This window comes from Marmota flaviventris, chromosome 10, assembly GCF_047511675.1.
Source record: "Marmota flaviventris isolate mMarFla1 chromosome 10, mMarFla1.hap1, whole genome shotgun sequence".
In the NCBI taxonomy this organism is placed as follows: Eukaryota; Metazoa; Chordata; class Mammalia; order Rodentia; family Sciuridae; genus Marmota; species Marmota flaviventris.
In genome coordinates, this window is record NC_092507.1 from 11,641,575 (window position 1) to 11,667,905 (window position 26,331).

The window sequence follows — 26,331 nt, forward strand, 5'->3', positions numbered from 1 at the left end:
TGGTAAAGGTACATTACCTCTCAGTTCCATGGTTTGATCTCTGCGCCATTAGTATTTTTTTGGGGAGAGGGGTCTTTTTGCAGTTTTTTTTGCTTTTAATCATTTAAAGTATGGGTGAGTGGGTTAGTGTTTGTAGGGGAAGGATCTGAAGGGGAGGAGGGACTTGGGCAGGAGCAGAGCTGCCACGTGGGGGTGATGGCATGTGACTCTGCCTGGCACCATTCTTCTTCAGTAAGCAGATGTATCTTAGAATTGGCCTGGTTGCAATAAAGGTAAAAGAGAGTTTAAAATATAAGATTTTGGGCCAGATGCAGTGGCACACACCTATAACCCCAGCAGCTTGGGAGTCTGAGACAGGATCACAGGTTCAGGGCCAGCCTCGGCAATTTAGCAAGGCCCTAAGCAATTTAGTGAGACCCTGTCTCAAAAAATTAAAAGGCTGGAGATATGGCTCGGTGGTAAAGTATCTCTGAGCTCAATCCCCAGTACCAATACATGTGTGTGTGTGTGTGTGTGTACATGTGTGCGTGCACACACACACATATATATACACATATATTGCTCTCAATAACATTTCAAACTCTTGCTTCGGTTTAAGGCAAAGTATACAAATCTGCAGTTAATCCATAAGTACACACTTGGACAGGGCATAGCCTCGCATAGTAGTTTCAGAGCAGAAAAGATAGCTTGGGGACATGGGACCTATTAAATTGTACTGCTTTGACTTTTCTGTCTTCCAGAGCTGAAAGGGGTGTTATGATATTAATTAAATGAGTCATATGCTTCTCTTCTTTAATTAGATTCTCTCTAGGAGTAATTCATCACCATACAAATATATAGTGTCATCTAGTGAAAATCTAAAATTTTATTTTACTTTTGTGTCTTTACTATACTGTTATTTTCTGCAGCTTTGGTCATGGCAGCATTTTATCACTTGGAACAGTTTCCATTTCACTTCACAATGGTTTCATATACACTGAAAAAAGCTGTGTTTCCCTTGTAGAAGGGAGAAGTGGTTGTTAGATCTTATTTTACTAAGTGTTTTACTAACCATTTCTTAGACTTCACAAGAATCTTCCCTTGTTTGGTGAAACCACTTGAAATTACCTTTTTCCTCTCAGAGAAAATTATGTTTCTTTCCCAATAATTAAGTTTTCTCCTAGGTACTTTTCATTTGTCATCCATATTAGCAAAATAAAAGGGTCCTTCTACCCCAAGAAAAACAAATTGGTATGGCATGGCTCAGGCAACTGCATGATTAAATGATTTCGTCTTGTTCTCTGCTGTATTTTTCTGTCTTTGTTTTTATTCCTTTAGTGTTTAAGGCAAAGGTACCTCCTCGATAGCCAGGAGGTACCGTGCACACTGTTCTCTTCACTGGAATTTAAAGGTTGCCTATCGTTAACAGCTCATGAGATAATTTCATATTCATTGAAAACAGCATTGAAGATACTTTCTTAAGGCTCACCTTATCCTTTTTAAGTGTTTTCAACTTTGCGGTATCTTCCCACATTTAGGAAAATGCTCTTTCTAAGCTGACACTGTCTTGTGCTCTCCCTGGTTCTTAAGCCTTGGCCACCTTGTCGCAGGATCCATGTTCCCTAAGCCAGCCATCCTTGAGATTCTGCTTCCGTCTCCCAAAAAATCCCTTTCTACCCTTCTCCCCCAAATTCTTTTTGTTAAATCATTTGTATGACTGCATAATCTTATCTACTCAGCCTTTAGCCTGAATTTGAAATTGGAAACACTGTGTTTTTTTGTTTGTTTGTCATTCAGAACCCTTCTGTGGAGTCACCTCTCACTTCCTTAAGTCATGCTCTTTTCGTTATGCCTAGCCAGGATTTTTTTCCCTGACTAACATCCATAACAAAGGTTAAATAGTGAAGGAGGCATGATGTCCTCATTCAAGAGTCAACCATTTTGAAGTTTCCTTGTTTTTAGAGAGACCAGAATATGTAGTGTAATTAATTCAAGCATATTCTGGCTAGAATAAGTTTGTCAAATTGTAGTTTTTTAAAAAAATATTTTTCCAAAACACGTGATGTGTTTTAGTCATTTGCTTTCCTGTGAATTATTTTCCTTTCCAGAACCTTTGCTAGGGGAGATTTAGTAGAGGTTAGCAAACAAAGTTTCATAAAGAATAAAACTCTTGTTATACAGGGTGTCTTAATAAAACGGACATTGAAAAATTAATCTATACAAAACACAGATTTAGATCTTAGTGGGTTGCATGGAAGTAAACTTAGCCCCAACTCCCCAGGGCTTTAAAAGCCCCAAAGCTGGAATTAGTGTAAGCACAAAAGGGTCAGCCATGCCATACTATTTGCATGACTTTAAGAAGATGAGACAGTTCATTACCAGCTGTAAATAACAGCAAATGTTGAAGATTTTGTTCATATCAGTTGAAGTAACCTTGCATGAATGATAGACGTTTTCACAGCTTAAACACGTGACCTTGGAAAGTCATTATCCTTTCATAGGTAGAAGGCAGAATGGACGACCAGAGTACTGATGAACACTAAAGTGTTCTAATTTGAAAGTTAGCAGCAAGATGCTACTGGAAACCTGCATTACTTTCATCGCAGAACCTTAAAGCCGTTTCTTAGGCTTGACTGCGCTGTCACAAGACACACCTGCATCAGTATCAAGCTAACATGAGGGAACACTGCTGTCCTGAGAGAGAACACCTGTTCTTTAAGGATAAGTGATTTAGCCTGAACCCACTTGAGCAGCGTTGGGGAGCAGAGCAAAGACAGGCACATGTCCCCCATCTCAGCGAAGTGCCATGCTATCTGGCACTTTGAAAATTTGCCCAGCTGGGAGGAAATTGCCTATTTCAAAATTTCATTTATTATAGCCATGTGAAGCAAATGATTGCTTCTACCATTTATTTTAGGAAACTGTCCTAACAAAATGTCTTCCATTTGCCTCTGATGTGGTGAACTGTGTATGTAAGGATGTTAAGTAATTGTGGGTAAAGAATGAAACCCTGTCTCACTGGCTGCCTGTCTGTGTTTCAGGCATCCCGACAAAAACAAAGACCCTGGAGCAGAAGACAAGTTCATTCAGATCAGCAAGGCTTATGAGGTACTCTGTCAACCTGTGGTGCACCCACAAGCTCTTTGACTTGGGTGGTCAGTTCTAGAATGTCCTTTCTGAAAAACATGCTCCGACCCTGTTTCTGAAAAATGGTGGAGAAAACCTACTTGCCACATCCACTATGTTGAATCATGTGCCTGAATATCAGCTCTTAAAAAGTCCAGCCTATTTTATTTTTTTTTTTAATGTTTTTTAGCTTTAGAGGGACACAATACCTGTATTTCGTTTATGTATTTTTGTGCGTTGCTGAGGAGGATCGAACCTAGTGCCTTGTGCATGATCTACAGCCCCAACCCCAAGTCCTGCCTTTTTTGGGGGGTGGGGTACCAGGAATTAAACTCAGGGACACTCAACCACTGAGCCACATCCCCATCCCTATTTTGTATTTTATTTAGAGACAGGGTCTCACTGAGTTGCTTAGCGCCTCGCAGTTGCTGAGGCTGGCTTTGATCATCCCAAGCCGCTGGGATTGCCTGCACCATCTTGACCACCGAGCCCTGCTAAGTACTGCATTTTTTTTTTTTTTAATTTTTGATAGTTGTGTATGAACAGCATGCCTTTGTTTTATTTGTTCATTTTTATGTGGTGCTAGAATTAAATGCAATACCTCAGACATGATAGGCAAGTGCTCTGCCACTGAGCCCCAGCCCAAGTCCTGCCTATTTTAAAGGTTTAATTAGAATTGTAAAATTACCCAGAACGTGTCTTTATTACCTTTGTAGAAACTTACCTTAAAGAATCATACACCCACTAGGTGTGGTGGCACACGCCTATAATCCCGTTGGCTTGGGAGGTAGGAGGATCACAAGTTCATGCCAGCCTCAGCCACTTAGCAAGGCCCTGAGCAACTTAACAAAACCCTGTCTGAAATAGAAAAAGGGGGGAGGGGGCTGGGAGTACGGCTCAGTGGTTAAGTGTCCCTGGGTTAAATCCCCAGTACCAACAAAAAGAATCGCCACCATTGTGCCTATGTTTATTACAGTGACACAGTGCCCAGATACCTTTAAACACAAGGTTTTCATTAATCTTCCAGCACAGCAGCTCGAGTAGCTTGGTCTGGGATGAGCTTAACAGAGAATTCCCTGGCTTCCCAATGAAGAGGATGCTCTTCAGCAAATACAACTGAGCCCCTAGGTTTGTTACCAGACATGGTTCCAAGGAGGTCCCTTCTGAGAGAATGTAACTTTGACTTGGCCCAGATAGACTTTTTGTTTGTTTGTTTGTTTTGTTTTTTGGGGTTTTTTAGTGTGTTTTTTAAAAATTTTTATAGTTTTTAGATGAACACAATATCTTTATTTTATTTATTTATTTTTATGTGGTGCTGAGGATCGAACCCAGCGCCTCACACATGCAAGGCAAGCTCTCTACCCCTGAGCTACAAACCCAGCCCGACCTTTTTTTTTGAATGGACATATTTATTATCTATCCAGATATTGAAAGTGAAGTGAGATGTTTGACATTATGGAGCAACATAAATAGAAATGTGCGTCATGAATTCAGTGGATAGGCATTAATTCATTTAATCGGATCTACTGAGACCTCATCCATGTTAAGGTTGTTATTCAGTGTGGGATACAGTGACAAATGAAACACTCCCTGCTTTCAAGGAGTTTTGTTTTTTGTTTTTTTGGTTTTTGACTAGGTATATATGACAACAGTTGCATTTTGATTCATTATACACAATTACAGCACAACTTTACATTTCTATGATTGTACACAATGTAGCATCTCACATGTTCCTTAGGTAACGATGTCTGTCTCATTCCACCATCTTTCCTGCCCCCACACCCTCCCTACCTTCCCTCCCCTTTGCCCAATCAAAGTTCCTCCGTTTTCCCTGCCTCCCTCCTCCACATTAAGGATCAGCATCCACTTATCAGAATGAACATTCGGCCTTTGGTTTGGGGGGATTGGCTTACTTTGCTTAGCATGATATTCTCCAACTCCCAGATGGACTCTTAACTTATAGCCCAGAAAACAGGAATTTGAGGGTGTGTGGGAAGGAGGGCACAGGCAAAGGTTGGTCAAAGGGCAGCGAAGCAGGGGCAGGGCGAGGAATGAGCCCTCTATGTGGAGGATTTTCCTGGGAAGAGAAGTGCGGGTTCCCAGGCATACTTTTGTAAAAATCAAATTCTGTGTCAGTCATTTGATATCCAGGGTTCAGGGTGTTTCATGTGTAAGCAGTCCAGCCATAATCAGTTGTGGGCACATTGTGTAGGTCTGTGGATCTGGTGACATTTATATCGATTATGTTTTTGTTCTGGTTGATCTGGTACAAATGTGCCCTAGAGGTTTTCTTCACCTAACTAAAGTGACAAGCATGGCTGGTCATGCTCATAGATCCGGGTCTCCATCTAGTAAGGTTCTCTTGCTCCATCCCTAAGAGCCCACCTGTCTCAGCCTGACTCATCTTCCTGAACAGATTCTCGAATGCTAGATGTCAAAGGCATTTTTAGATAAAACAAAGTTAACCAACCCACAGGCCCTGGACTCAATTCTGTGACTACTCTTTGGGAGTCACAGCTTTCCCTACCTTGATCTGAACTTTCCAACCTCTAAAGTATGACCAAGTTAGTTTTCCTGTGACTGAACCCTGGGGGTCAATGCTATGTTAAGTTTGATCTGTTTTACTGAAGGGCTCACTGCCTAGATCAAAGTCTTTAATGCCGACACAGGCATGAGTATCTGAACACCTGAAACACGTCGGTCTTGAGTTTTCTTCACTGTTTCTTTCTTTCTCTCTCTCTCTCTCTCTCTAATTAATTTTATTTTTTTACATAAACGGAGCACAACTTTTATTTCCCTGGTTGTACATGATGTAGAGTCACACCATTATTACCCATACCTAGGGGTGATGATGTCCATCTCATTCCACCATACCCCACCCTGCCCCGTTTCTCTTGAGAGAAGTTTCTCATATGTTGAGACTGTGTGTTTAGAGTGTCTAATCATGTCTTATTCTCTACATTTATATTCTTCCTGCTTCTCAAACTGCTTAAGAAAAGTCCTTTGGTTTAACCTTTTTGTGGATTAGATTTCTCATCTTTCTTTCTTTCTTTCTTTCTTTCTTTATAGATTCTTTCCAATGAAGAAAAGCGATCCCACTATGACCACTACGGCGATGCTGGGGAGAGCCAGGACTACCAGAAGCAGCAGCAGCGAGAATATCGCTTCCGCCATTTCCATGAGAATTTTTATTTTGATGAATCCTTCTTTCACTTTCCTTTCAATTCTGAGCGGCGGGACTCCATCGATGAGAAGTATTTATTGCACTTTTCCCACTATGTGAACGAAGTAGTTCCAGACAGCTTCAAGAAACCCTACCTCATTAAGATCACCTCGGATTGGTGCTTCAGTTGTATCCATATCGAGCCTGTTTGGAAAGAAGTAGTCCAAGAACTGGAAGGATTGGGTAAGAGAATTCTCTCCATTGGGGGAGACTTATTCACCAGGTGACTTTTATCATTCTTGGATTTTATGGGTCTCTGGGGGAAGGGAGCAATGAACGTGATCTCTCAGCACAGGTTCATGGTGATCAGTGCTTTCCAAGGGTGCATTTTTGCAGCGGGTAGATGTGTAAGCTGCTTTGATTTTGCATTACTGATTGGAAGCTTTATAGATACATTAGATGCCTACCTAACACATGAAGAAACTAACAAATTAATTATGGTTGATTAAAGCAGCCTCCAGTATTGGGGTTTGTTTTATTTTGGTACTGGGCATTGAGCCCAGGGGTACTTTACCACTGAGCCACACACACACACCCTGCCCTTTTTATTTTTATTTTGAGAAACAGTCTTACTAAATTGCCAAGGCTGGCCTCAAACTTGTGATCCTCCTGCCTCAACCTCCTGAGTCACTGGGATTACAGGTATGTTCAACCACACCTATTTTCAAGCATCAATTTTAATGCCAGTGGGTACTGCAGATGCTACGGTACTTGTCATTTCACTGTGCATGAGTTTTCTAGGGCTGCCTTAACAAAATGCCACAGCCTGGGTGGCTTAAAGAAGAGGTTTATTTTCTCATAGTTATGAAGGCTAGAAGTCTGCGATCCCAGTGTCAATAGATTTGGTTTCTTCTGAGACCTCTTCTCGGCTGGCAGATGGCCAGCTTCTCACTGTGGGGCCGCATGGTCATCTCTCTGAGCATCTTTTTTTGTATCTTTACCTCTTGTAAGGACACATCATTTCGGATTAGAGCTCATCTTAATGGGCACAGTTTCACTGAATTTCTTCTAAAAGTTTCACTCTTAGCTCAGGCTTCCACAATAAAACACTACAGGCTAGGTGGCTTAAACAGTAGGTTTCTTTCTCACAGTTCTGGAGGCTGTAAGTCCAAGGTAAGGGGCCAGCTTGGTTGGGTTCTTGTGAAAACTCTTTTCCTGGCTTGTGGGCAGCCATCTTGCTGTATCTCATATCTCTTCTTATAAGGCCAATAATCCCATCATGAAGATGTCTCCCTTCATGACCTAATTTTCTTCCTCTGGCCCCTGTCCAGATAGCATCATAAATGGGATGAGGGCTTCAACATAAGGATTTGGGGAGAACCCACATTCAGCCCATAGCAGTCTGCAATAGCTGTAGGGTACACATTAACCTCTCTTTCACCCATATTTACTTCTTAGTGCCAGGAAGATAGTAGTGATTCAAGACGGTGATTCTTTTAGTAACTCCTAAAAGTTGGAATTACTGAATTAAGTATGTGTATGCTGTGTTTTATAGGCATTAGCAGACCAGTTCCTCAGTACCTAAAAGGGAACAAACTCAGCCCTAGGGGCTGAGGGGCCTGGATTTCTCTGGCGAAAGCAGACTGCTGAAAATCATTGGTTCATTTATTTTACAATAGATATTGAACCTGTTGTCCAGAAGCACTTGGGTACTCAGATTTGGTGGGGTGCTTTCCTGAGACTGACTGAAGCTGCCCTTGGAAGAAGCTGAGGGGCAGAGCGTAGCAGGGTCTGGCGTGTGGTGGGCTGTCAGTGGATGCTTAGTGTGGCCAACTGTGAATGAATCAGGTGGAAGTCACAGAATCAAATAGCTCCTTCATCACAAGGCATAGATATGTCTTATGCCATGCTCAGTGGTGTACTGAAAACCAATCCAGGAGCTGATGTTGTCCTAGAGCATAAACACTAAGCCACTGCATGGTTTGGACCAAAATCAAATCAGGGCCCAAACTGCATTTTAAACATGCCAGACAGACATAGGTGGTGTGAGGCAGCACAGCACAGTGGTCATGGCTATGGGCTTAGAGATCAGGTGGACCAGTGTTCACATGTCAACTTGTCATTTACTGTCTTTATATCCTTTTGAAATATTATCTAACCCAGGTTTCTTCACCCCTAAAGCAGGAGCAATAATGTCAAACCAGCCATATCATTATGAAGATTAAATGAGAAAAACTTATGCCAAGTGCCTAATAGATATTAAGCACCTAATAAATGAAACTTAGGGAATTTCTGATTAACTGGGTTTTATGGTTTACCAAAGTAAATTTGGGGGTTGGAGGTGGGCAGGGGTGGTACTGGGGACTGAGTCCACTTATCCACCACTTATCCACATCCCCAGTCCTTTGTATTTTAAGACAGGCTCTCATTGAGTTGCTGAGGCTGGTCTCAAACTTCGGATCCTCCTGCCTCAGCCTCCCAAGTCACTGGGATTACAGGCATGCACCATTATGCCTTGTACCAGAGTAAAACAAATTTTTAAAAATATTTTTTTGTTGTAGTTGACACAATACCTTTATTTTATTTACTTATTTATATATGGTGCTGAGGATCGAACCCAGGGCCTCACATATGCTAAGTGAGCGCTCTACCACTGAGCCACAACCCCAGCCCCCAGAGTAAAAATTTTTTAAGTGTCTGTTTTACAAACCCCTTTTGAAAACTCTTAGGTGAATACTCCACTATCTTCAAGCTCATTAACTGCAGAGCACGGCTTTTGACTTGTGTTGAACTGACTGAGCCTTGAAGAGGGCTGGAAGCTGGCTGGGCAGAATAGTGAGGACTGGCATCCAGCCGCAGGAGCAGGGCAGCAGAGAAACAGGAGCACCCACAGACCAGCTGCAGCATCGCGGCCAGTCGAGGCTGCATGGGTGGAAGAGGAGGAAGCAGGAAGAGCAGCGAGGAGCCAAGCAGGAAGGAGCCTGGACTCCAGGCCAGGGGAGCTGGGCTTGATGCTGTAGTGTGTAATAAGGCCAGTAGTACAGGATAGGGTCTGTACCCAGAGGAGTGGCGTTATCACATCTGCACTTCAGAAAGCCCGCTGGGAAGGCCATTTGAAGGGCATTTGAGGAAGGTAAGAATGGAGGCAGGGAGTGCTCCAGCCCTGGCAAGAGAGCAGCCACTGACCTGGACAGGGCAGCAGGGAGAGAGATGGAAAATTCAGGCTCTCCTGGAACCATTGAAATGTAAGACATGAGAAAAGAGGAGAAAGGGGTCAAGGTGGACTCTGCACTTGAGCTACCAGGTTTCAGGGAATACAGTCGAGAGCCGAGTCAGCAGGGGAGAAGTGGTCAGAAGTAACTACTGCTTGAGTGGTCACCGTGACACACACAGGCACAGTCATGACGCCAGCTCGCGTCCACAGAGTGTGCCGTACACCAAGTGTGCTGTACACCAAGTGTGCCGCACACCCCGTGTCGTTATCAGTGCAGCTCTTATTAGACAACAGCTCTGGAAGACGGGAAGTTGAACGTGTTAGGTTAGGGGCTGGGGCTGGGGCTCAGTGGCAGAGCACTTGCCTAGCACATGTGAGGCATTAGGTTCAATTCTCGCACCACATAAAAATAAATAAAGGTCCACCAACAACTAATTTTAAAAATGTGTTAGATTAATTAGGTTTATAGAACATTTTCCCTTTTGGAACATTCAGATTGGCTGAAGATTCTTTTTTTTTTTTTTTTTTTTTTTTTTTTAGAGAGAATTTTTTAATATTTATTTTCTAGTTTTTTCGGCGGACACAACATCTTTGTTTGTATGTGGTGCTGAGGATCGAACCCGGGCTGCACGCATGCCAGGCGAGCACGCTACCGCTTGAGCCACATCCCCAGCCCTGGCTGAAGATTCTTGACAGCTGGTTCTACTTGGTTGTAGTTTGGTGACGTTGAGATGAGGTCAGGACCGTCCCCATGGCTATTCCCCATCTATGAGGTAACACCACACCTTAGGAGGTTGCTGAGAGAATATTTCTATTTTGAATCGACAGGAGCAACACAGTCTCAGAATTAGCTGAGTGATCTGGGGAAGCTTGGACATCATCTTAGAATTGGTCCCTAAAATGCAGCGTGTGGAGGAAGTAGAAGAGTTCTGCCTGGAGCAGAGGTGTCACGACTCTTTAGGGTCAGTCGACAGCTGTGCAACGTTGAATTAATCAGTGTAGAAAAGCAGCCGCCATCAACAGCTGCCCCCGGAAGGAGGGCCCAGAAATGGTCAGCGCCATCCCCGGCCTCAGGGAGTGCACCCCTTAGTGTATGCAGAGAATTAACATGGACCTCACATTTGCAAATGCAGATCAACATACTGCTGAAGGAGGAGTAGGTGAGGGGACCAGGGAATTTGTCCCACATTCTGTTTTTTTGTGTTTGTTTTTTTGGTACAGGGAATTGAATCAGGTGCTGCATCTCCTCAGTCCTTTTTTTTTAAAATATTTATTTTTTAATTGCATTTGGACTCAATATCTTTATTTTATTTTTATGTGTGCTGAGGATCAAACCCAGGGCCTCGCACGTGCCAAACAAGTGCTCTACCACTGAGCCACAATCCCAGCCTTCCTTTTTCGTTTTTTATTTTGAGATAGGGTCTTACTAAGTTGCCCAGGCTAGCCTCAAACATGTGATGCTCCTGTCTTCAGTCTCCTGAATCCTTGGAATTACAGGCATGTGCCACCACACCCAGTTTATATTCTCATTTAAACCTTTTTTCTTGATCAATTTTTGTGTGCCAATTATTACATTAGGCACTGAAGAATATGTAATAATAATTTTACTGATTGAGCATTTCATTACCTTCCATTGTGCTAAACACTTGTATGGATTATCTTCATCTGCAAAGCAACCCAGTGAGGGAGAGGCTATTATTATCCCTATTTTATGAATGTAAGAACAGGCAGAAGAAGGTTAAGGAATAGATTCAAGGTCACACTATCAATAAACAACAATGGTGGGTAAGGACCCAGGAGTCTCACCCTCTTAGACACCGCACTGTGAGCACTGATTCAGAAATAAGAAAGTCCGGCCCAGTACGGTGGCACACACCTATAATCCCAGAGGCTTGGGAGGCTGAGGCAGGAGGATCACAAGTTCGAAGCCAGCCTCAGAAACTTAGCAAGGCCCTAAGCAACTCCATGAGACCCTGTCTCTAAATAAAATATAAAAAAAGGCTGGGAATGTGGCTCAGTGGGTAAGCACCTCTGGGTTCAATCCCTGGTATTTAAGAAAAAGGAGAGAGAAAGAAGACCTGGTATGTACTCCCAGGAAATTCAAGAGATAAAAACATCCCAGCACACTAGTACTTGCTGGGAGTTGCAGACAGTAATGAAATGATACTTGATTTCTAGGTTGAGTACCTTGAAATTAAATATCAATGCAGGGAGACCCCATTTGGATGCCCATGCAATGATTATTCACCATGACTTCTTATTTAAAATGAAAAAATTGGCCAGGGGTGGTGGTGTATGCCTATAGTCCAGCTACCTGGGAGGCTGAGGCAGGAGGATCACCTGAGGCTCATAGCCTGGGCCACATAATGAGAACTAGTCTCAAAAAAAGAAGAGCCTGGTGTGATGGTGTACACCTGTAATCCCGCTACTCAGGGTGCTCACCAGGAGGATCACCAGCCCTAGCAGTTTAGTGAGACCCTGTCTTACAATGAAAGCAAACAGGACTCAGGATGTGGCTCAGTGGTAAAGCACCCCTAGGTTCAATCCCAAGTACCAAAAATAAAAAGCAAAAAATTCCTCTCTTTCAAGTATTTGCTGTGTATAACAATCTCATATAATCTAGGAGAAAAATTTGTGTACAAATTGATGTATATATATATATTTTTTTTTAATAGCAATTAATTCTGTTTTCTTGGTTTTATTTCACAAAATTTTGCATCTTCATAGTTTATTTAGCAGCAGGTTTGTTTTTAGCCAGATTTGACAATGGTGGATTCCTCCACTGGCCCTTTAAGGCATATTCAGAGGTGGAAAAAAATAAATGTTTATGTAAGTGTACTGAGTGGGGGAAGGAACATCCCTGAAGGATGCACTGCGTGTGTGGGGCTCCGCAATTGCATGAGAATCACTTGGCACCTCAAAATACAGGCGTAGCCGAGAGGTTGAGCACTGCTCAGAAGGAAGGCTCTCAAAAAGAGGAGAAAATATGGTGTTTTTAATTTCCCAGGGCATACAAATTACCCAGAAACACAGGTCCATATGAAAAACAACATCACTGAAAGACGTCCCCTGTACTTTTTTTCTTTTAAGTTGCTACTAAGGGCTAGAGGTGACACAGTGGCAGAGGACTCACCAGCATGTGGGAGGCTCTGGGTTTGATCAAACCCAGATCTCAGCACCACATACACAAAAGCTATGTTGCTCAAGTTTATTGGCCTCTGGGCAGGTCTGTCTGTCATCTAGCCAGATCCTGCTGAATCAGGACAAGTATGTGTAAATGATTTCACTTGCTATTGGCCTCTCTCAACTTGTTTTTTTTTTTTTTTTTTTTTAAGAGAGAGAGAGAATTTTAATATTCATTTTTTAGTTTTCGGCGGACACAACATCCTTGTTTGCATGTGGTGCCGAGGATCGAACCCGGGCCGCACGCACGCCAGGCAAGCGCGCTACCGCTTGAGCCACATCCCCAAGCCCCGTCAACTTGTTTTAAGAATCCTGAAGTTGTGTGTAATCCCAGCAACTCAGGAGGCTGAAACAGGAAGATTGCAAGTTCAAGGCCACCCTGAGCAATTAGTGAGACCCTATATCAAAATAAAAATATAAAATGGGCTGTCGAAATAGCTCAGTGGTGGAGCAACCTATATTCAGTCCCTAGTGTCACATACACACACGCACAGCATCCTGAAGTTAAGGAGCGGGGAGGGTAGCTCGGTGGCAGAGTGCTTGCCTGGCATGCGAGAGGCTCTGGCTTCCATCCTTAGTGCCCACCAAAAAAAGGAAAAGAATCCTTAGTGTGAGAATTTGAAGATAGAGGAGTCGGGGGAAACTTGTTTGCTGTGACTTGAGACCCTAAGTCCTGCCAGTCCTCACGGCCCTGTTAGAACAGTGCTGCGTCTCCCGGCCACTCTGGGTGGACTCCTGGACGGGGGCTGGACAAAAATAACCACGCCATGACTACAAGTTTGGAAGCTTTAGCCCTCCCTCCATCCTCCATAAAGCCCCTGAGCTTCTGGGGGCCAACGTGTGGTGTGCTGGAGGGCACGCCCAGGCAGGCAGTAGCTGCATACCCCTTCCCCATGCCTTGCTCTCTGTGTCACTTCCCTGCAGTTTGTCACCTGTGGCCTTTATAGTATTCTTTGTAATAAATAGGTAAGCAGTCCTCTGAGCCACTCTAGCAAATTAATCAAACTGAAGGTCAGGATCATGGGAACCCTTGATTTAGAGCCAGTCGGGCAGGGATGCAGATCACAGCCAGGGGCTTTGAGCTGGCATCTGACGTGGGAGCAGTGCTGTGGGACCTGGCCTTGAGCCTGTGGGAGCTCCTGCTCTCCAGGTAGGGAGGTGGCATCAGAACTGGTTTGAATTATAGGATCCCCGCCTTGGTGACCCCTGGAGATCTCTTGCTGTTTAAGGAAACCCCTGAATACCTGGCATCGGAAGTGCAGTACACATGTGTGTAGGGGTGAGAGTAGGGAAATCAGTTTGTGTTTCCTTTCGCTTTCATAACTTCAGTAGATAACAGTAGGGCACTAGCAAAGTAGCTTGATGACCCAGTTCCAGTGTGCCCTGCTCTGCCCAGCTCTCTTCTGATGCTAAGTACACGTCAGTGAACAAAACAAAGATTTTTGCCTTCGTGAGGCCTCTGTTCTGGAAGGAAAAGGCAGGCAATAAGTAATCAACAGAGGCTGAGGCAGGAGGATCATGAGTTCAAAGCCAGCCTGATCAAAAGCGAGGTGCTAAGCCCTCTCTAAATAAAATACAAAATAGGTCTGGGGATGTGGCTCAGTGGTCGAGTGCCCCTGAGTTCAATCCTCAGTACCCCAAAATAAATAAATAAATAAAAATCAACAGAAAAGGGTGGCACCTGTTGTATGTTAGAAGAAGGGAGCAGGGGCCAGGGTCTAACTCAGTGGTAGAGCACGTGCTTAGCACCTGCAAGGCCCTAAGTTCCATTCCCAGCACCACAAAAGACAACAGTAAGCCTGCGCTGCTCCGTAGGCAGAGGCAGGAGGATCGCTAGTTCTAAGCCAGCCTGGGCAACTTTGTGAGACACTGTGTCAAAAAGGGCTGAAGGTGGAGCCCAGCGGGAGAGCACCTCTAGGTTCAATCCCCAATACTGGGGGGGGGGGGGGGGGCAGGGATGGGGAAGAACACAGGATAGAGTAAGCACTGTGACAGGAGTGAAAGCAAGCAGGGTGCAGGGCCCTGCACGTGGGGAGTGCTGCTTCACACACTGGGCCAGGTTGACCCGTGGCTAAGGGCAGCTCCTTGAAGCTGATGAGGAGTGAGAGGGAAGATGGGCACCCCAGCAAGCGCCCCCAGCGCCAGGCCCAGGCAGGAACACACTAGCTAGCGTTCATACAGGAGCAAAAGTGCAGGGATGGAGCAAGCTGTAGGAGGAGTAGACCCAAGGCAGAGGGGACCAGGAACCACAGCACAGTGGGTTCTGTTGGCCTGTTTGTGGATCGTGGGTTTTATTCTGAGTGAAATGAGTGAGTCTTTGCAGGGTTTGAGCTGAAGAGCATTGTGAACCATTTTTATGATTTAGAAGGAACCACCCAATAACTATGTTAAGAATAGACTGTCAGAGCCAGGCATGTGGCGCAGGCCTGTGATCCAGCCATCAAGGGGCAGAGACAGGAGGATGACAAGCTTGAGGCCAGCCCTGGGCAACTTAGCAAAACCCTGTCTCAGAATAAAAATCAAAAAGGGCTTCCATGCATGTATGAGTTTGTCAGAATGAACCCAACAACTGTGTGTAACTATAAGACTCTTACAAAAAAAAAAAAATAGTAATTTAAAAAATTTAAAGGGCTGGGGATTCGGTTCAGTGGTAGAGCACCCCTGGGTGCAATCTCCAGAACCAGAAAGAAAGAAAAAGAAAAGCAGGCAAAACCAAAAGGCAATCTAGGAGATTAGTATAGCCACCCAGGCTAGAGGGGGGTGACTCGGGATAATAGAAGCGATTTAAAAAAAAAAAAAATAGTCAAATTCTGGCCACACTCTGAAGAGAGAACCATCAAGACTTGCTGACAGATTGGACGTGGGATGTGAGAAGTTGGAGAAGTGGAAGATGACTCCTCAGATGTGTGGCCCCAGTAACAGGAACGAGGGAGTCACCAGCTGAAGTGGCAGAGGCGTGGGCTGAACAGTCATAGATCAGGAGTTGCGCTTTGAAGCTCAAGAGTCTGTTAGGGGCTGGGATATAGCTCAGATGGTATAGTGCTTGCCTCACATGCACAAGGCCCTGGGTTCAATCCCCAGCACCACAAAAATAAATTAATTAATTAATTTAAAAAGTCTATTAAACATCCAAATGAAAATGTTCACTTGTTATTTGTTGGCCATTAATCTTTCACGTGAGTAGATTAATCTTCCAGTGAGTAGCAGAATACTAGCCCTCTAGATACATTGGTTGAATCAAAGAACAAGAGAAGTTATTCTTATTAAGGAAATAAGGATTAGATGACCCCCACTTTATTTTAGGCATACTGTACATACAGAACAGCGACAAACAGATACCAAAATATTAACAGGTCAAGTGGGATGTGGGTTTTCAAGTGATATTAACTTTATAGTTTCTTTTACTTTTCCAGGAATCTGTATTTTACTAATATCTCAATAAAATAATTTCTATAAGCCAGGCATGGTGGTGAATGCCTGTAATCCACGTGGCTCCTGAGGCTGAGGCAGGAGGATCACAAGTTCAAAGCCAGCCTCAGCAACTTAACGAGGCCCTAAGTCAACTCAGTGAGACCCTGTCTCTAAATAAATACAAAACAGGACTGGGGATGTGGCTCAGTGTTTAAGCACCCTGGATTCACTACCCAGTACCAAGATGATGATGATGATGATGATGATGATGATGATGATTCCCAAAATTAGAAGTAACAGACTTGAGATATATGTGCTTCTTAATATTGCCATTTTGTGGGACTGGGTTTGTAAATCAGTGGTAGAGTGCTTGCCTTGCATGTGCGAGGCACTGGGTTCGATCCTTAGCACCACATAAAAATAAATGAAGATATTGTGTCCACCTAAAACAAAAAAATAAATATTTTTTTAAAAAGATATTGTGTCTATCTACAACTAAAAAAATATTTAAAAAATAAGCAAATAAATAAATATTGCCATTTCTGCAGAAAAACTGACCAATCTAGAATTTCAACAATGAAAATACAAGCCAGTCTGTTAGAATGGTGCTCTCTCCTGCCGGGTGCAGTGGTGCACATCTGTGATCCCTGCTCCCCAGGGGCTCAGGCAGGAGGAGGATTGCAAGCAAGGTGAACCTGGGCAACTTAGTAAGGCCCTATCAACTTAGCAGGACCTGTCTTAAAAAAGGAAAAGGGCTGGGGATATGGCTCAATGGTAGAGCACCCCTGGGTTCAATCCCCAGTACCAAGGAAGGAAGGGAAGGGAGAGGAAATTCTCTCCTGCTAAGTCAGTTTTAATTTCACACTGAAAACTTCCTTGTCAGTGTTTCTCCCAGCTGCCGTGGGACACACAGAGCCTACATGTAGATTTTTCATACTTTGCAGGTGTGGGAATCGGCGTGGTCCATGCTGGGTACGAGAGACGCCTGGCCCATCACCTGGGAGCACACAGCACACCCTCTATCCTAGGAATCATAAATGGGAAAATCTCCTTCTTCCACAATGCAGTTGTTCGTGAGAACCTCCGGCAGTTTGTAGAAAGCCTTCTTCCAGGGAACTTGGTGGAGAAGGTGAGTATCTGGGGAGAATATGGCAGGAAGTGGTTTACCAGGTGCCTGGCTGCCCACAGTCTACCTGTGACACTCTCAGACTTGAGTTTCATTTTGAACAGGATAAGATATATTAATTGATCACTTTAAAATGAATCATTTAAATGAAAACTGTAGGAGACTGAAACAGATGAAGTACAGAGACTGAACAAATTCATTCATGTTAATAAGCGTCTTGCAGATTTTACCTTGTTATAGGTAAAATTTCATTTGAGCCAAAATGACTTGTTTTCTAGTCAACAACAACAACAAAAAAATTAGATCCCATAATAGGATAAAAGATTTCTTTGTGGCTCATGAATTGGTTCATGCAGAGTTATTTGTCTTGTGAAAATATTCAAATAAAATTACATTTGCTCATGCATTGAATGTTCATATCTATAGAAAACACCAGATTCCATGAACTCAGTTATTGTTTTGGGGTCTCTGAAAACTTACAGTGATACAACAATATGGATGAAATTCATGAAGAAAAACTTGATCTAAAGAAATCAGACATACAGGGCTGGAGTTGTGGCTCAATAATCGAGCACTTGCCTTGCATGTATGAGGCACTGGGTTCAATCCTCAGCACCATGTGTAAGTAAATGAATAAAATAAAGGTCCATTAACATCTAAAAAATTAAAAAAAAAAAAAAGAAACAGACATACAGTTCATATTAGTTTTTGATTTGTATATTTAAGCACCTTAATGTTTTTCCAAGTGTGTTAGGATAGGGATCAAAGCAACTAGGAAAGGGCTCTTATTGTACTTTAAATAATTCATTCATTCACAATACCAGAGAGGAATTATAAAAATTTCTATAATATTTTTACCTGGGCTGTTTACTGACTGTCCCACCAGGGTTATCCACAGGAGAAAGATTTGTTGGAGTTGGCTTAAAAGGTCAGAGAGCATCACAGGCTCCTAAAAAGATGAGAGGTTGTTACGATAAGTTCTGAGACATTTATAAAACATCTGTTCTTGGGGTGGGGCGGTGGCTTAGTGGTAAAGTGCTTGCCTAGCATGTGTGAGGCCCTGGGTTCGAACCTCAGCACCACATATATAAATAAAATAAAGGTATTGTGTCCATCTACAACTAAAAAATGTATTTAAAAAAAAAAATCTGTTCAGTGCCAGGTATAGAATAGTGTTGAGGACACTTTCTGAGCAGCTCCTGAGCTAGAGGAGCTGCGTATTTCCATCCAGTGTTTTGGAGCCCATCCTAAGAATTGGAAAAGGCTTCTTTACAGAAATGGTACCTATAGTGAGTTTGGCAGGTAAGGTGAGAAAAGGAGGGAGTGAGCCGCAGGCTCCTTGGTGAGCGGGTTAGATGGGTTTACAGGAACCTGGCTGGGAGAGCCTCAGAGTACCTCCAGGCCCTGCAAGAAACCTGGAAGAACAATTCAAATGTGGAACTTCTAAGTGAAATTACCTGAGGTACAGTGGGATGGGCTACCTTATTTTTATTTATGCCATTTAAAAATGGCAAGTATCAACCGGACGCAGTGGCGCACACCTGTAATCCCAGCGGCTTGGGAGGCTGAGGCAGGAGGATCACAAGTTCAAAGCCAGCCTCAGCAACAGCGAGGTGCTAAGCAACTCAATGAGACCCTGTCTCTAAATAAAATAGGGCTGGGGATGTGGCTCAGTGGTTGAGTGCCCCGATTTCAATCCTGGTACTGTCCCCCAAAAAATAAGTAAATAAATAAAATGGCAAGTATCAAATATCTTTGGTTTTAGTAGATCAAGAAGTACACTCTCAGGTGTTGGTAGTAGAGTACATGCTTGCTTATTAGCATGCAGGAGACCCCTGCATTCAATCCCCACCATGGAAAAAAAAAATTACATTCTACCATTAAGCAAGAATCAGCTGGGTGCAATGGTGCATGCCCGTAATCCCAGCAACTCCAGAGGCTGAAGCAGAAGGATCAGAAGTTCGAGGCCAGCCAGCACAACTTAGTGAGATCCTGTCTCAAAATAAAAAATGAAAAGGGCAAGGCTAGGGAAGTGGCTCCGTGCTTGAACACAACTCCCCCCACCCCCACCCCCAGGTTCAATCTGCAGGACCGGGGAAGAAAAAAGTTGTCTGTATTTTTTACGTTTTGCAGACAATCTTTTACACATATCTAGTTTTTTAATTTATTTTACGACTGGAGTATAATATAGTTGTTAAGAATAAATATTGAGGGCTGGGGATGTGGCTCAAGCGGTAGCGCGCTCTCCTGGCATGTGTGCGGCCCGGGTTCGATCCTCAGCACCACATACAAACAAAGATGTTGTGTCCGCCGATAACTAAAAAATAAATATTAAAATTCTCTCTCTCTCTCTTTAAAAAAAAAAAAAGAATAAATATTGAAACTAACGTCCTCTTTTCAATTTAAGGTTACAAATAAAAATTACATCCGATTCCTCTCTGGCTGGCAGCAAGAGAATAAACCTCACGTCCTTCTGTTCGACCAGGGGCCTACTGTGCCACTGCTGTACAAGGTACTTATATCTGGTAAAGTGTTCTTATATTCTAGGTGGAACACTTGTAACCTGTGTGTCTTTTTGTAAGTACTAAGTGAATGTGAGCCTCCCTAACCCATAAAACCAAAATCTGAAAGCTCCATAATCAGAAACTTTCTGAGCACTTTTATGGCACCAGGAGTGGGAAATTCCACACTCGACCTGGTGGATAGGGCACCGTCAAAATGCAGGTGCACTAGAAATACTGCGTAAAATTACTGTCAGGCTGTGTGTGTCCAGGGGTTGTGGAACAAATCAGGTGTGTCATGGCTCGGCCCTGCCCCCAGGCTGTCTCACTGTGCATATTTTAATATTCCAAAATCTGAAAAAATCCAAAACACTCGTCCCAGGCATTTCAGACAAGGGACGCTCAGCCTGTGCTAGTTAATTGCATGAGAAATGTTTGAAGCCCAGACATTTTCCTCACCAGTGCCCATGGAGCACCTCATGGTGCTGGTCACCTCATGTGCGAGTGCTCTCCGCCCCCAGGTGCCCTCCGTCCCTAGAGGAATCTAGGGGTAGGAATATTATCCATATTCTAGAGACCAAGACGCTGAGGCTCAAGGCAGACATCCAGCCTGCCCCTGGTCTCACTGCACACCTGCTCTTTGTGAGACCCTGGACTACACTTCCCACTCACCTCTGTCATCACTGTGACCTGAGATGAGAGGAAAGTGCCCATCCATTGGCACAGCCACTGCCTTCTGACATAACTCTCCAAACATCCCAGCCTTAGATCTAGTACAAATATCAATAAAATAATTATTTTACTTTTATCTGTGGGGAAAAAAAAAGGCTGTTTACTTTTATTGGTACAGTTTTTGTGCTGGAACGCCATGACATTCGGGAGGTGTGGGAGGGTGTAAGAGACCTGGTAGGTCTGTGTGGGGATGTGCATCTCCACCCATTGATGTCAACTTGCCATTTGATTTGTACCTTAGATGGCATGCTATATATAAACTTCATTTTCTTCTCCCTTATGCTCTCACAGTTGACCGCTTTTGCATACAAAGATTATTTGTCATTTGGATATGTATATGTCGGTTTGAGAGGGGTGGAGGAGATGACCAGGCAGTACAACATCAATGTATATGCCCCCACCATCTTGATCTTTAAAGAGCACATAAACAAGCCGGCTGACATGATCCAGGTATGTGAGAATCTCCATGTTTCAAGATAGACTTCACATTTACTTGGGCTTGGTGGCCACACCTGTAATCCTAGTGACTTAGGAAGCTAAGGCAGGAGGATTGCAAGTTCAAGGCCAGCCTCCACAACTCAGCAAGACTCTGTCTCCAAAAAAAGGGTTGGAGCTGTAGCTCAGAAGTAAAGCACTCCTAGATTCAATCCCCGGTAATTTAAATTAAAAAAAAAAAAAAAAAAAAAGAACTATATACTTAACGTAAACTCTCCCAAGGCAAGCTGCTTAGCATAAGTAACACTGGTAGCAACAGTTGTTTCCTGTAGTCTAAGTAATTTGCTTTCCCGGCTATATTGTAGTTTGACTACGTTATAATTTATTAATTCATACTTCTGTCAGTGGCCACTGGGGGGCTTTGAGGAGCAGTGTTGCCATGAATATCATACATCCCCTGCTGCACCTGAGTTCAGCAGGACAGCAGTTTCATAATGTGGTCACGGCCTTGGGAGTTCCAAAGACCCTTTAAGAGGGAATCCGAGGTGAAAGCTGACTTCATGATAACACCAAGACATAATTTGCCTATTTCACTGTGGTGACATTTGCACTGACAGGACAAACAGCAGTGGGTAAAGCTGTCAGCACCTGTGCAGGAATCAGGGCTCTGTAAAACATTTCTGCAAAAATGAGTGGAGTGAGGCTGGAACTTGATGAAAACAACTGATGGCATCCATTGCCAGTGATAAAATTCGGACTTCCAAGAAAATTTGAAGTTCAGAAAATTTATATTGGCAAATTGACAGCTCTTCAGAACTTTCTGATTAGATTGGTCCATCAATGCGATGTGATTCTTTTTCCGATAGGTATAATTAACCATATCAATGTACTGAAAGTCATTGAACAAATATTCCAAATGACCAATGCATGATATTATAGAATCAGGAGTGTTACTAAAATAGAACATGAAAAAATATCCATTCTAAGTAAAAGGTAATTGATAAACTATCCAGCATTTATTGTATCAACGCAGCAATTAACCCTAAAGAAACTACCATTAATTGAGTTTTGATATAGCAAAGATTAGTCACAGATATCTGAAAACAAGCCTCCCTTTTCCAACTGTATTATCTGTGGGAAGTAGGGTTTCAGCCCTGGCAATCAGTGGGGTGGGATATTGAGCCTAATAAAATGTTAGCACTGCACCCTGTAATCCCAGTGACTCTGGAGGTCAAGGTAGGAGGATCACAAGTTCAAGGCCAGCCCTGGAAACTCGGCAAGATCCTGTCTGAAAATAAACTAGAAAGTGCTGGAGATGTGGCTCACTGGTAGAGCACCTGAGGTTTGATCCTCAGTGCCCCTCAAAATAAAAAATTTTAAAAAGAGCTGGACATGTAGCTTATTGATAGAGTGCCCCTGGTTTAATATCTCTCTCTCTCTCTCTCTCTCTCTCTCTCTCACACACACACACACACACACACACACACACACACACACAAAGTTCGTCAGAACAAATGTGAAAGTCGATATGAAAATCATATCCTTTGTTTTGGCATCCGGGGAAGTTTGGGTGTTTTTTTTTGTTTGTTTGTTTGGTTTTTTTTGAGAGAGTTTTTGGGGGTTGTTTTGTTTTTGTTTTTCTTCAAAAAGCATCTTGGCTATTTTTAGTCTTTTGTACTTTTTTATATATATTTTAAATTCTGTCCACCAAGTTACATCAAAAGAAACACACACACACACAAAAAAAAGAAACAGAAAAAAAAAATCTACTGGGGTTTCGAGAGTTTGTACTGATTGTTTAAATCAGTTTGAACACAATCGGTTTGGGGAGTTTGTACCAATTCTTTAAATCGATCTTTACAAATCTGAGCCTTCTAGCCCGTAAACATGACGACTCTGTGGGATTTGCTTGGGTGCTTTGTGTGTGTGTCTCCCTAAGGTGTTATGATTTTCCCTGTGAAGAAATTTTTTTCTCAACTTATTTCTGATACCTCATACTTTCATGCTATTAGAAAGGGAATCTTTTTTGTTACATTTTCAGTTTGCTGGCATAAAACATATAGTTGACTTTTAAATACTGATGCTGCATGATCATCCATCATTCTTGCCAAACACTTACTGGTTTAAAAAATTGATCTCTGTCATCTTTTGGATTTACTAAGTACACAATTGTATCATCTGAGATTAATGACAATTTTGCTGCTTCTTCCACCCCCCGTTTTTTTGTTTTTTGGTTTTTTTTTTTTTTTTTTTGATCCTTTCTTGCACTGAGCTCTGGTATAGATGAGAAGTGGCGTGACGGGAGGGGCACCTTGTATTTAATCTTAAACTGCTTTTGGCAGTCCCCCAATAAGTATTTCTCAGAAGGCTTTTCAGAGATACTTTTTATCAGATTCAAGAAGTTCTCTGTTCCTTAGTGACTGAGTTCCTCCATGAATGCTGTAGATTCTTATCCTGAGCTGTGTTTCACATCTGTTAGATCCTAGACTGGCTTTGAACTCCTGGGCTCAAGCCATCTTCCTGCCTCAGCCTCCCAAGTAGTAATTTTGACAGTATTTTCCTTTTAATTCTAAATGTATTCTAATATCTGATAGGCTTTTTTCTTAGGTAAATGGCTTATTCAAAGTGTGTTTAATTTCCAAACATAAAAATGGATTTCTGGCTTATATTCATATTAAGTTTTAGTCTGATTCATATTTTTAGTCTGCGGCCATGCCACTCTGAACGCACCCAAGCTTATCTCATATTAAGGTTTAGTTTAATCACATTATGTTCTATGAACCTGCTGCCTCTGATTTCAGTCCTTCAAAATGTATAAAACAGTCGTCATGTGATTTTTTTTTATTTTGGTACTGGGGATTGAACCCAGGGGCACTTAACCACTGAGTCATATCCTCACCCCTTTTTATTTTTGTCTTGAGACTGGATCTTGTTGAATTGCTTAGTGCCCAACTAAACTGCTGAGGCTGGCTTTGAACTTGCGATCCTCCTGCCTCAGCCTCCCAAGCCACTGGGATTTCAGGTGTTCAGGCTTGTGCTACTGCACTTGGCCCTCATATGATTTTGTAGTCTGTCTTTAATGTGAAGTAACATTGTTACTTGGGAGTTTATTTTTAATTGTACAGCTTGCTACAGATCCTGAATGGAAATATATTTGCCTAAAATTCAAAGTGACTGACTTTTTAAATTGTCAGCATGAAACAACCTACAGAAGTTCTCTGTGGAAAGACCCCTTGACTTTTGCTTTGACCGGAATAGCAACGTCATTCCTCTCATCCTGCATGGTTGGCCTAGGTCACTGTATTCATTTACTCAGACTGGCCCATCTAACCCGGTTTTCTTACTTTAGCCAGGGTCCACCAGGTTTTTATTAGTCTTTTAAGTAAAGTCAACTTGCAGTGAGAAAACTGAATCCAGTTAATTGCTTCTTGGTTCTCCCCCAGGCTCGAGGTCTGAAGAAGCAGGTCATTGAAGACTTTATAACCCAAAACAAGTACCTATTGGCAGCCAGGCTTACCAGCCAGAAGTTGTTCCATGAGCTCTGCCCAGTGAAACGATCTCACCGACAGAGGAAGTAAGGCCCAAGGCTTTTCCTGTCTTGGAGTTTACTACAGGGGAACTGATCACCCACCTGGTGACAGCATTTATTCTTCATTTGTCAATGAAGGTACCTTAGGGTACCTTAGGGCCAAATTTTTGGTTGTGCCAGCCTGGCCTTGGGGTCAGAGCACACCAAGATGTAACACTTTAGCTGGAACCTGACAGACAAGCAGATGTTAGCAGGTGTCAGGAGGCAGGTCCCTTAGTGAAGCATGAGCATGACTGTTCCTCTCCCTGCAGAGCATGCATGCAGGGCGAGTCCCTGGAGGTCTGGAGAGAGCCAGGACAATAGTTAAATGATAGGGAAAGTGAGGTAGGGTGCAGAGGAAATGTCAGAATGATTAGCCTGTGATTTCAGTAAAGAATGTGGAATGTGATTGTGCAGAGTGTCTAAAAAGCCTGGAAATACAGGGAAATGTCTCGTATACCTTTTTCAGATAGGTACAATTAATGAATCAGTGGGGCTTTAAATTTAGGATTATTTTATCTGTAAAAGGTATCTGATCATATTGTTTGAAAATATTGTTTAAATTTTAAAAATCCCCCTGTATTTTCAGACTTTGCCAATTCCTTTATAGTCTGAGAGGGAAGGAAAAAAAAAAGACGTTAATTAGATTTTTAAAGAGTGTCCTGAACTATAAGGATTGTCATTTACATAAAACGTGTTCCAAACCCACACGCCTGGCTTCCTTACCGCTGTGGCCCTGGAGCAGGCCCCGCCTCCCATGCAGCCTCCTGCTCGCCTCTGCGCCGTCTCCTCCTCCTCTGCTCCAGGCGGGTTCTTCACACACCAGCCGTGATCTCAAACACCCAAACCCATCACTCTCCATCCTGGGGTCTCCATGCTGTGGTTCTCTCTACCCAGGACACTCTGGCCTTGTTGCCTCTCGTGCATACTTCATTCAGGTCTCTGCAGAAGTGTTACCTTCTCAGGTGCCATTTCCCTCACCAACCCATGACCTCCCCCAACACTGGCCTCTCTATATCCCTTTCTCCTCTCTTTCTTAGAGCACTGGTTGTTTATTGTGAAATCTGTTTGTTGTCTGTCTTCCTCACTGAAACGTGAGCTCTGAGGGCAAGGAAGTCCTGTCTTCCCTGGCATGTAGCAGGTGCTCAGTCAGTGTTCAGGAGAATGAATGGCTGAGCTTACATTGGAACCTTGCAAAGGAAGCTCCTTCAGAATGAGGTTTGGTGGCCGCTGTCCTAAGATAGATTCAACTAGTCTTCCCTGTGGTAGCAGAACTGGGACAAGATGGCTTCCTTAAAAGGACCTTCTGCATCAAGGATCAAGGCCCAATTGCCTAAAAGAAATTCCTAGATGTTATGGAGTTGGGTGTGGGGAGAACATTACTAGTCTGGAAAAGGAACAGGTCATTACTGACTTGGAAGTCTCAGAGATGGCAGCTCGCAAACTGGGCACGATGATGGGCGCCTGTAATCCCAGCTACTTGGGAGGTTGAGGCAAAATAATTATAAGTTCAAGGCCAGCATGGGCAACCTAGCAAGACCCTGCCTCAATATAAAGAATAAAAAGAGGGCTGGGGATGTACTCAGTGGTAGAGTGCTTGCCTTGCATGTACAAGGCCCTGGGTTCTAATCCGCAGCACCACATTAAAAAAAAAAAAAAAAAATCTGCCCCTGGGGTGGACTCAGCAACATATTGAAGGCAATAAATGAAGAAAAAAGAATTTAAAAAACGAAAAGAAAGGACCAGGGATGTAGTTCAGTGGTGGAGCACACCACTTTCAATCCCCAGGATCACAAAAAAATAAATTTAAAAAAGAGATGGCAGCTCTCCTGATGCACAGTATCTTCTTCACTCTGCAAAGTGACTCCTCCTACAGATTCTGGCCCTGCCCAG

At 43.1% G+C, this 26,331-nt stretch overlaps 1 protein-coding gene across 8 annotated transcripts in view; it reads left to right on the plus strand.

Moving 5' to 3' along the window:
• Nucleotides 1-26,331, plus strand: part of Dnajc16 (DnaJ heat shock protein family (Hsp40) member C16) — a 39,224-nt gene that overhangs the window by 3,375 nt on the left and 9,518 nt on the right. For all 8 annotated transcript variants that reach the window (XR_011708763.1, XR_011708765.1, XR_011708764.1 and 5 more), the window contains 6 exons: nt 3,021-3,087; nt 6,175-6,511; nt 17,021-17,205; nt 19,610-19,714; nt 20,727-20,885; nt 24,314-24,444. Coding sequence is in view for 5 of the 8 variants with exons in the window: in XM_071617370.1 (XP_071473471.1) it covers nt 3,021-3,087; nt 6,175-6,511; nt 17,021-17,205; nt 19,610-19,714; nt 20,727-20,885; nt 24,314-24,444 (984 nt within the window). In the remaining 3 variants the exon portion in view is untranslated. The remainder of the gene's footprint in view (nt 1-3,020; nt 3,088-6,174; nt 6,512-17,020; nt 17,206-19,609; nt 19,715-20,726; nt 20,886-24,313; nt 24,445-26,331) is intronic.